The 11,340-nt window shown below is 43.0% G+C and overlaps 1 protein-coding gene and 1 long non-coding RNA gene across 12 annotated transcripts in view; both read right to left on the reverse strand.

Annotated features, from left to right (window-relative positions):
- PDS5A (PDS5 cohesin associated factor A) overlaps positions 1-4,174 on the reverse strand; it is a 52,977-nt gene extending 48,803 nt beyond the window's left edge. For 4 of the 11 annotated variants that reach the window (XR_014567977.1, XM_083754836.1, XM_083754833.1 and 1 more), the window contains exons 1-2: positions 4,007-4,174; positions 2,500-2,670 (exon numbers count right to left, since the gene is read on the reverse strand). Coding sequence is in view for 9 of the 11 variants with exons in the window: in XM_083754836.1 (XP_083610962.1) it covers positions 2,500-2,670; positions 4,007-4,021 (186 nt within the window). In the remaining 2 variants the exon portion in view is untranslated. The other 7 variants (XM_083754837.1, XM_083754834.1, XM_083754831.1 and 4 more) reach the window with 4 other exon arrangements.
- A 3,695-nt stretch (positions 4,175-7,869) lies between these two features.
- Positions 7,870-11,340, reverse strand: part of LOC310852180 — a 216,925-nt gene continuing 213,454 nt past the window's right edge. The window contains exon 2 of the long non-coding RNA XR_014568013.1: positions 7,870-10,431. This is a non-coding gene — a long non-coding RNA (uncharacterized lncRNA). The remainder of the gene's footprint in view (positions 10,432-11,340) is intronic.

The following is an 11,340-nucleotide window of genomic DNA, read 5'->3' on the forward strand; positions in this document are numbered from 1 at the left end:
AACTGCAGGAATCTTTTGCCCAACATGGGGATCGAACCCCCGACTCTGATATTAAGAGTCTCATGCTCTACCAACTGAGCTATGTTTATTTATTGTTTCATTTAATAAACTAACTTTTCTTCAAGGAGATCAAAGTGTACATGGCTCCTCAACATTTTATCCTCATAACAACATTCTGAATTAGGTTAGACGGAGTGAGACTGGCTGACCCAAGGTCTGCGTGGGAATTTGAACCTAGCCCAAATATGACACATTAACCACCACAACATATTGGCTCTCCACCTGCAGCTTCCACTCTCCTCTTATGTGCAAAGGAAGGGCAGAACAGAGAGAAAGCAAGTCAGCCAAGGCTTGCCATGGCTCATTTCCAGTCTAAATTAAACTTCAGAATTATTGGCTGAACCTGGACATGTAGGGATCAAAATTTCATTGCCCTTGGGAAAGGGAACATAGTAAGTCAGGCCACAGTTATATTAGAACCACAGGCTCAGCAAAAGGAAATTTATTGAAAAACACACACACATCTTAGCAGGTTGCTAAGTAGAGAACTAATAATTTTATCATGAGTTAGAAATTATGGAAGGAGCCAACACAGCAGACCTTTGCAGGAAAGATATAGAAACACTTTAACTTCACCAGAAAACTCCCTCACTTGTCCAAAATTAGTATGGAAACCAGACAACATGCCAAAGATACTGTAAACTGTTGAAGAGTGGAAGAGGATTAGCATTAGCAACAAGATGATACAAGAGCTAAACTTCAGGGCCACTTTCTAGAGACATGCAAGCACAGTAATGCTACCTAGTTAAAGTGTCCAACTACAACATTAACAGAAGATACTGATAAACAATAGCTACAATATGAATGTAAGTCCAACTGTCATTTTAAGCATCTGTATTTGCTCCAGCTTTGCAGACTATTCTGTTGCAAGTTAATTTAATTGTTTAAAAGGCGGTCAGGACAGAACCGTGGTTTCTATTTTGAAATATACTTATTTGGGATGAATTAAAACCAAACTGAAACATACAAACTACACATTTCACTGTCCATGTAATCTGTAACTAATGACAAGATAATGTTTTCTCTTCCGTTTGCCACTAGCACTATTAAACTACCTCATTGGCAGCACTCTCAAAACTTTTCAGAATACAGTATGGGCAAAACAGAATGCAGGCAAAACTTCAAATGATGGTGCCGGGGTGAAACATATTGGTTTCCTTCTAATATAGTATTAACTATAATATAGTATTAACTATGACAGCACTTGGATATACATGAACTACTACCAAAATCCTGACCAGACAACTGCGCAAAGGGAGACTTTACCATGATGACATAATATACACAGTGTTTGTTTCTTCTGGCTATTGCAGTCTTTCACTGTTGCAATGTAAGAACAGACTCACATTAAAACTACAATAAATAAATAAATCTACTGACAGTGTGTTAATGAAATTGACATGTTGCCTTCCCAGAACCTTAACGCCTGAAAGTTTCCCAGAGCTTGTAGGTCCAGAGGACTGCAACTCAATTGCCCAAACCACTGTCTCTTTCCCTTCTTAGGGAGGCAGAATGCTTACATGTCCAGTTGCCTTGATAACCAAGCCCATGCATCCCTCTTCATTGGAGCTAAAGGCTACACTGGATTGCATCCTGGTTGACATAAGAACCAAGACCCTGCTACCTTACCAACATTCCTATGGCAGTCCATCAATGATCTTTCCTGTCGCCTTTCAATGAATGATCTCACCCTCACTTCCCACTCTCTTTAGTGAAGTGTGTGACATCCCAACACCACACAGGCTTTTGCAGAAGGAAGGGGGGAACTCTACAAAAATAAGCAGGAAGATTCATTGTTCCCCTTCCCAATATTAACTGCAACTGATCAGAAACTTTGGAAGGAGTAGCTGTCATTGGCAAGACTCTGAAGAGATCTGTGGAGCCCCAATATATGATTCAAGAACATCTACATTCAGCAATTACTTCCTCAGATGTGACAACATATAAAGCATTTCTAAATGTATCCCATCAGCATCTCAAAATATTATAGTGACTTTGTGAAAAAACAGCTATTTTACAATCAGCAGGAACTAGAAATGGTTTTATGTAACAGCTTGTCAGCCAAGCACTGCTTGAGCTATGCCACATTTCTGAAAAAAATAGAACAAGAGTTCTTAAAAGTTTTATAAACAGTCTTCTCTCGCCTTTAAACTTTAGAGATTTTCTACTAGCTTTAAGGATCATAAGCGTCCTATCTCAAGAAAATCATACTAGCATCCCACAACACTCTTGAAAATGAAAGTAAAGCTGCAGGTACAAGAGTAAAACAAGAGCACAATCCTTAAGCAACAAAGCAAGATGAATCACTGTGACAATAACGTCTGAAACCTTTCGCTTGCTCAAAGCCAGTAAGACAATGGGTGGGAGAAAGAGCAATGGGAAGAGCGCAGAAGAAAACCTGATGAAGGGCGTATTTTAAAACGAAGAACAACATCTTACCTTCAAACGTTTGACTACTTCATCGTTGGTTATTTTATCTGTGATCTCCTTAACTCCAGGAGGGTAGAAGATGATTTTGCCGTCGGCAGGAGGCTTTGGTTGGGTGGATGGGAAATCCATCCTAGTGCTGCTGGTTATAAAGTTTCCTTCTCCACAGTCCTCTACCGGCCCCTATCGGTCAGAAAACAAAAGTTCAGCGGAATAGAGGCGACTTTCCGAACCTTTTTTTCCCCTTCCCTCCCCCATTTCTAAACCTCGATTCAAAAGAAGGCCCCTGTGTTTCGCAGCGGCGAGGCCCAGGGCTTAAAGTCCGCAGGACCGGGGTCTCCCCGGATCCCCACGCCACGTCCAGCCCGGCGCTCTCCCTCCCGACACCTTTCATTGGGCGGCTGCTCCGAAGCCCAACACGATTACTTTGGCTGCCTCGCGGTTCACAATGAAATGTTAACATTTTTTTTAAAAAACAAAAAAAATAAAGAAAAGATGGAAAGATCGCCTCTCCGCGCCCGGGCGAGAAACGGGTCTGCGGAGAGGAGAGAGAAATAGAGCCGATCCCGAGACAGGCACTTCTTCCACCGAAGCCAGGAGGCGAGGCCTAAACTGTTAGGCCTCAAAACTATCAGGAGACGGGGAAGCCGACCGGAGGAGGGGAGGAGGAGGAAAGCGAGTCAGGCGGAGGGGGGGACCCCGAAAACAACGCAGCCCCAGCCGGCCACCCCATATCCCCCCCGCCCAGCCAAATCTTAAAACTCTTCCCCTCCCTGGCCGGGCCTGGCCTCCCCGCCTCAGGGACGGCGCCGCTTCCCTCAGGGGAGGGCGCAGGCCACTCTCCATCCACTTCTCTCAACTTCCACCTCAGGACCCCCTCCTGCAGCCCCTTGCCTCGTGTGAACGCCCGGCTCCGGCCCAGAGGGTCTTCCCAGCTGGTCGAAACGCGCCACGCCGGCGGGGAAAGCCGGGGAGGAAGGCGGCGAGCAAGCGGCAGCAGCGGCAGCAACAAGAGACCCGGACCCCAGGGGCGGCCGCCTCGCTCTCTGGCTCGCCCGCCCGCCTTTTTTTTTACCTCATGCAGCTCCGGAAGGTGCAGCATCGAGCGGCCTCCGGGGGCGGCTGGAGCCGTGGAGGGAGACGCGGGAAGGGGCTGCCGCTCTCGGTCCGAAGACGACGACGACGACGGCCGGCGCCCTGCCTCGGCGACTCGCTCGCCTTCCCTCCCCCCACCGCGGCGGCGGCAGCAGCGGCGGCCTCAGTCCCGGCGGCGGCTGCTCAGGCTCTCAGGGAAGGAGGGCTCGGGCAGAGCGTGCGCCTGGCTCGGCCGCCTCGCCCGCGGGGAAGCAGCGCCGCTCCCTGGCCGGCCTGTGGAAGAGCAGCCCAGGAGGAGGAGGTGGAGAGTCGGCCGCCGCCGCCGCCGTTCCCACTATGCCGGCTTCTCCAAAAGCCGCCTCCCTCGCGTTTCCGCGGAGCCTGAGGGGGCGCAAAGAAGGTGTGCGGCTCTGCCTGTACCTACCCGCCGAAGTCCCATCCCGACGACCGGTTTGCCCTCACGGGTCTCGGCGGCTGCTCCCGGGTCGTGCGCGCGCGCGCTGGCGCCGAAGGCTGAGGCAACTCGTTTGGCGCCAAAACCAGGCGCTGCCGTGAGGCGGCCCGCAGCCCTGTCGGAATAGCTGGAGGGGCCAAGTGCGCCTCTCTTTTTAGATATATATAAATTTATTTATTTGGTTTTCAGATTAAAGTCTTACAATCACATATCCAACATACATACAATATTCCAAATAATCTCCTCCTCCCCTTTGTGGGTCATCTTGTTAATCATTTCCTCTCACATCTTTTAGGATGATCCAAATCTTTGACATCTCCCCTTATGTCCAAAATTCACAAGTGTTCCAGTCCCACTAACGGTTTTACCTGTTTACGATGGTTTTTAAGATAAATTATAAACTTTCCCCATTCCTTATTAACATTTTGTTTCTTGTAAAAGTTGTTGCTTTCTCAACTCTCTTTTCTTTCTTTTGATATGTACTGGTATTTTGTTGGATGAAAAAGCCCCTCATCACTCCTTACTTGCATCCCATACCACTTTCAAGTTTGTCTCCTGATTCAAATTAATTTCAAAATAATCTCTTAATTTCCCCCCTCCTTTTTAAAATTTGATCTTGATCAACTTGATCTGCCATTCTTCTCTGGTTGGGCCAATAACATCTCTGGGCCAATAACATCTGTGGTCGCATACATGAATAGTCTTTTCTGCTCACTTGTGATTTCAGCACCTTGGATTCCTAAAATAAAGGCTTCAGGTTTTAGAAAAAGTTATTTTCAAGTGTGCCTCCTTTTTACCCCCAAAATGCACTTTAAACAAGGTTGTGAAAGCATCTCTGACACGCTATGTTTCCGAGTGTCGCTGCTATATATGCTCTCCCTTAGTTGGGGTCAGCTGAGCAGGATCTGGCCTTTTTCTCTCCTGAAAGCGGCTTTCTTGTGTTTTGTTTTGTTTTTAAGGCTGCTGCAATATGTTATGTGCAGAGTGTGTGTCCCCCTGTGGAGCTCAGTGGGATTTATTCCGGAGTAAACCGCTGAATCATGTTCAAGTTGGAGGACCATCCAATTGCCTCTGCAAATGCGACATTATTGCTTGTGTCTAGAGCAGACCCGTTGAAATGGAGAGGCATCATGGGCCCATCTATTTGAATGCAGCTATTCACGCCACGGGTGGCGCTGTGGGTAAAACCTCAGCGCCTAGGACTTGCCGATCGCATGGTCGGCGGTTCGAATCCCCGTGGCGGGGTGCGCTCCAGTTGTTCAGTCCCAGCGCCTGCCAACCTAGCAGTTCGAAAGCACCCCCGGGTGCAAGTAGATAAATAGGGACCGCTTACTACCGGGAAGGTAAACGGTGTTTCCGTGTGCTGCGCTGGCTCGCCAGATGCAGCTTGTCACGCTGGCCACGTGACCTGGAAGTGTCTTCGGACAGCGCTGGCCCCCAGCCTCTTAAGTGAGATGGGAACACAACCCTAGAGTCGGACACGACTGGCCCGTATGGGCAGGGGTACCTTTACCTTTACCTTTTATTCTGAGTATAAAGTACTGTAGCTGAATATACCCCTATAGGTGTATGCACTATATACCTCTATATACACCCAGTTGAATACACTGAGGGAGATGGAGGCATAATAAAATGAACTCAGTATTCAGGCAAGAATGTTACTTGCCCCCAAATGGAAAGAAGCAGAAGTCCAGCAAAGGAAGTATGGATACAAAAACTTATGGAATATGCAGAAATAGCGAAAATTACTGGAAGAATAAGAAATCAAGATAACTTTTTTATATATAAAAGAATGGAAATGGTTTATTGAATATTTACAGATAAATTGTAAACAGATAAAAACATTGGCAGGATTATTGTAATAACCTGCGGTTTCATAAGAGTATATATTTAAAGAAGATGAGTAAATGAGCAAATTAAGTTAATTTGGATATGCAGAAGATATTAAAAATACATTTAAGGAACCACAGAAAGAGGGGGAAGGAAGTCAAGTTTTGAAATGTCAAAAAGATTGTAAAATTAGTGAAATGTATAAAATTAGTGTAATGTATAAACTTGAAAAGTATAAAAAAATTAAAAAAAAAGATGTAGGGGGAAAGGAATTCAGTATTCAAAACCTATAGATGTGCATCATTTTGAAACTTGCATTATATTTTATGCACACAAAAGGAGTGGATATAAAGATTTGAAGCATCAAAGATCAAAGCCAAACGCACTAGCAAAATTGAATTCCGAAGGTTAGAATTTCGAATGGTTTCTTGAAGATCCATAAAGTCGATTCCTTCCTGAAGTTTCAGTGAGTTGTCTACATGATTGCCTTCACTCTGATCCTTTGAAAGTGAAATTGTGGCACCGCATCTGGGCCGCTCTAAATTGTGATTTTCAATCTGGATACAAACTGAGTGGGGAATTAGGTTGTATGGAACACTTACTAATGGAGAGTTTATTTAGGATCTGTATGTAATTTCCCTTTCAGATTTAAGATTGCGACTGATTTGGGACATCTTGGAATCCATTGTTTTTATAGGGAGGAGCTGGCTTGTTCAGATGGACGCTGACAATGTAATGATGATAATGTGTATTATATGAGTATGTTATGTTCGTGTCTCCCTTTTGGTCAGAAATTGTCCATACTAACTTTGTTTTGTAAAAATTCTTATTTTCAGATGTTCACGTACTTTTAAACTATATTCCTGTGATGTGGGGACCAACAGATGGACAGCAAAAGTGGATCCCATATGTAAGCCCTCATGGTTGCAAATAAACATACTTCCAGCTTGGAAGGACAAACACTCACCATTCATTAGTCAGTGGTCTGAAGATTTAACACATCTAAACTACTGACAACAGGTAACATAACAATAATACAAACACAAGGACCATCCGATGCAAACTCTCGTCTCATCTTCATTTTGGCAACATTAAATCTAAAAGATTCACCCCGAACATCAAGAACTCATTTACCCACTCATCTTCCAAACTGCGATGCTTGTCTCTTTTTTTACATAAGCTCAAGTGTGTGTTTAAAAAAACACTACCACCAGGGCTCATATTGGCTTTCATTTTAATAGCTACTCCTTAAAACATTTCCCCTTCACGCTATCTTATGAAATCTATGGAGATAACCACATTGGGAGGGAATAATGTAACTTCCTCCATTTGTTTTGCAGCACAATTTTGTGTCATGCCACATGTAACTGACCAGCCTGCAGTTTATCTCTTATTCAGGCTCTGATTTTAAAATATGGTTTTCACACAGGTTGTTTTTTTCTTGCAGTAAATTCTATTGAACGTTCATAGCACACAAACCTTACAGAAAATAAATCCAATCTGTCTATTACTTGTTTTCTGTTTGCCAGGAGCAGCTTTGGAAATGACAATCTCTTGATAGGAAGAGAAATAGCTGTAACTGCAACGGTGGGATGTGTGTATGTGAAGTTCCTTCTTCATTCTTAAACTGATTAAAAATCTAATTGGCAAGACAAAGAGAAGATTGATTATGTGAATATATTTGATTAAAAAACGTTTTTGGTGTGGATTAGTACATTATTTGTCCATGAATGATTTACAAGCTGGTGATGAGGGGAACAAGAATGGATTAATACTGCTGTTGAATATTTTTTTGTATTTAATGAGGGAAAGAGTTTATTAGTTCAACTGAATAATAATTCATTTTATGCATTAAATGATCGTAGCCTTTTATAATTAAATTGTACAAGAATACCACTTATTCCATTCCTTTGCTCTGTTTTGAAGCAGGACAGTCAGCAGACCAGAATGAATAATCCCAATGCCTACAAATAAATTAGGATTTTGAAAGGAAACTCTGTTGTGGGTTATTTAATCCTTATTTATTCAATCAATTTATAGACTGCTTAATATATAAAAAAAACCTAAGTGGTTTACAAAGCAAACAGCATAAAGTCACACAGCTAAAATACATACTGGCTTAGTTTACACGGCACACTAAACCAAACTATAGTTAAGTGTGAATGAGGAGGCAAAAGGGTACTCAGGAAACAAAACTTGGCTGCTTTTTTCCTTTCCTGTTTTTGCTGCTGTGTTGTTACCCAAAGCTAAGCCATGGTTTGGCTTAGTGTGATGTCCAAACCAAAGCTTGTTTCCTCCAAACAAACCTTAAGTAGTAAGCCAGGGACAAACCATGTTTGTGATTTGTTTGGAGCAAGACAAACCATGAGCCCAGATTCGGTTGAGCCCAGATTTTCTTTTAGTTTTGAGGGTGGGGGATGGGGAGGGGCCACAAGTGGAGTAGGTATAAATATATTTGGACACAACAAGTATACCTGGTGTTATGTTCCTGTTCATATGTTGTGAACTTAAAAGTTGACAGACAATCTTTATTACTGTGTAATGTTATTTACAATGTTCCTGACCTATTTCAGCTTTCTGGATTTATTTTTCATCTGACCTTCAGATATGAAAGCAGAGTCATCCATATGACGAAATGAAAAGTATGCCATTTGCAATAAACTTTGCATTTAATTTTAATGATTCTAAGAATGTCAGGTAAAATGGTCGGGCCTTGCACATGTTCACTTCATCAAATCATGCCTCAGTTCTCATACTATCTGTTGCTGCTGTTGCTGCTGCTGCTGCTGCATCTTGTAGTCTCCATCATCTAGGCTAGGGCAACAGGTTGACAAAGGCTGCTGTAGAGTCTCAGGAGTTGAAGCAGCCCAGGAAAGAAAATGCCAATAATAATAATAATAATAATAATAATAATGGAGAGCTTGAAGTTTGACCACAGTCACTACTCTTTTCTGTCTCCTCAACACCTAACTGTAAATGTAAGTTAAACCCAACCCAATTTCTGTGGGGGAGCAATCCTAAAAAAAGCTCAACAACTGGGGCAAAATTAAAAAGCTCAACAAGGTGCATGTTCACTTCACCAAATCTGGCCCTCTTTGAAAAAAGTTTGGACATCACTGAAGTAAATGGTTGTTTCCCCAGTGCTTACTTAAGAGGTAAAACACTTGTATATGAATACATCTTATTTACATATAAAACTGCTGGTTGTGCTATTGGGTGGACTCTAGAGTTGCTTTTTCTTTTCTGTTTATGGCTTTTATTGTTATAGGATTGAAGGATCATCCGAATTGTCCTCAGGACGCCCTCCAGTCCTGTGATTTTGTAGCTATGAGATTGGATTCTGCTGAAGACTGCTAAAAGAAGTCAAACCAGTTGTTATGTAAATGTCCCTGGATAGTGTCTTAAGTATCTCTTTGCATATCTAAAGAGTACAGGTAACTGGTTTTCCCAAAAGCCAGGACAGAAGGGGGAGGGCATCCTCACTCACTTGGATGGAGTTGGTAGACTCCAGTTTGCCAGACAGAGCAATGCCCCAATCCCTGACCCCACAGAGCTTTTGGGGGGGGGGGTGCAGGAGGAGGAGAAGTCATTGCACAAGCAGAAGTCATTGAGCAGAGGCAGTAATGCTTCTGAATAGTTGGAAACCAGAGGAGGGGAGAGTGCTGATGTGCTCAAATCCTGGTTTCCTGCAGGCCACTGTGAGAACAGGATCCTGGACTAGGAAGTGGAAGGTGAATATAAAATGGAAGAATGGTACAAAGAGGTGTGGGATATAGCTATTCACGATAAATTAACCTGTTCTATTAAGTTAAGACGGGGAATATGCAGAAGAAATGATTTTGAAGAGATACGGAAGGCATTTGTAGAATTTGCACCATTAAAACGGAAAGGGGTCAAACCATCGCGAGAGGCATTGAAATTTTGGGAGGTTGGATAGTTCCACCCCTCGGGGGTGGGGCGCACATTTTTAAAAAAATCTATTTATTATTATTACTTTGTTGAAATTTAAAAAAAACCCTCAGAAATAAATAAATAAATTCAATAATAATAATAATCAGGAAGAACTGTCCGACAGCAAGAGCGGTTTGACCATGGTACAGACTCCCACAAGAGAGGCGGCAGCCTCTCCTTCCTTGGCGGGTTTTCAAACCGAGGCTGGACCACATATAAACGCCAACTCCTCGAAAGATTCCATCAACAGTGTCTGCAAAAATTTTTACACATCACTTGGGAAGACTAGCGAACTAATGCCAGTGTACTGAAAGAAACAAAGATCATCAGTGTCGAAGCAATGATTTTTCAACATCCACTTTGTTGAACTGGTCATGTGCAGATGCCTGATTATGGTCTTCCAAAGCAATTACAGTGGTACCTCGGGTTAAGAACTTAATTCATTCCGGAGGTCCATTCTTAACCTGAAACTGTTCTTAACACTTTAGCTAATGGGACCTCCTGCTGCTGCCGCACTGCCGGAGCACGATTTCTGTTCTCATCCTGAAGCAAAGTTCTTAACCCGAGGTACTATTTCTGGGTTAGCGGAGTCTGTAACCTGAAGCGTATGTAACCTGAAGCGTGTGTAACCCGAGGTACCACTGTACAGTCATACCTTGGGTTGAATGTGCTTCAGGTTGAGCGCTTCCGGGTTGCGCTCTGCAGCAACCCGGACGTAACGGAACGCGTTACTTCCGGGTTTCACCGCTTGTGCACACACAGACGCTCAAAATGACATCACGTGCAGGCGCGGAAGCGGCAAAACGTGACATGCGCAGACGCGCCGTCACATCTTACGTTCCATTCAGGATGCGAACGGGGCTCCAGAACGGATCCCGAGGTACCACTGTACTCTATTCCGAACTTAAAAATGGAAAGTGTAATGCTGGTGGTCAACAAAAGAGGTTTAAAAACTCTCTCAAGGCAAATCTAAAAAAATGTAGCATAATCACCAACAACTGGGAAACACTGGCCTGCGAGTGCTCCAATTGGAGAACAGCCTTTACCAAAGGTGTCATGGGCTTTGAAGATGCTCGAACTCAGAACGAAAGGGAGAAGTCCGCGACCAGAAGGAGGAGGAGTATCAGGAAGAGTGGATTCAATTTAATGATTACTTAGTTAAATATGTTAAGTTAAATTAACTGAAAACAGCTTGCAGATACTTAATTGGCTTAGGATTTTATTTATGTTAAGTGATGAATTAATATGTTTAATTTCATAAAGGGAAGACCTAAGGATGTTAATGTTTAAGTTAAATTTTATAAGAACTGTGCTTTAGAAAACCGTTAAAAGGATATGCAATGAAATTCAACCAAGGGGAAGCGGGGAAGTCACTTGACAATGTTAATAAGTGTAATTTTCAATAAGGCAATATTTATGTTTGTTTGTCTTGTGTGTTTGTTTGTTTATAATATTGTGAAAACCAATATTTTTTTTTTAAAAACAAACAAACAACCTTGTTCATGGAAGACAATCTTACTTGG

Source organism: Podarcis gaigeae (genome assembly GCF_964106915.1).
Source record: "Podarcis gaigeae genome assembly, chromosome: 9".
Lineage (NCBI taxonomy): Eukaryota > Metazoa > Chordata > Lepidosauria > Squamata > Lacertidae > Podarcis > Podarcis gaigeae.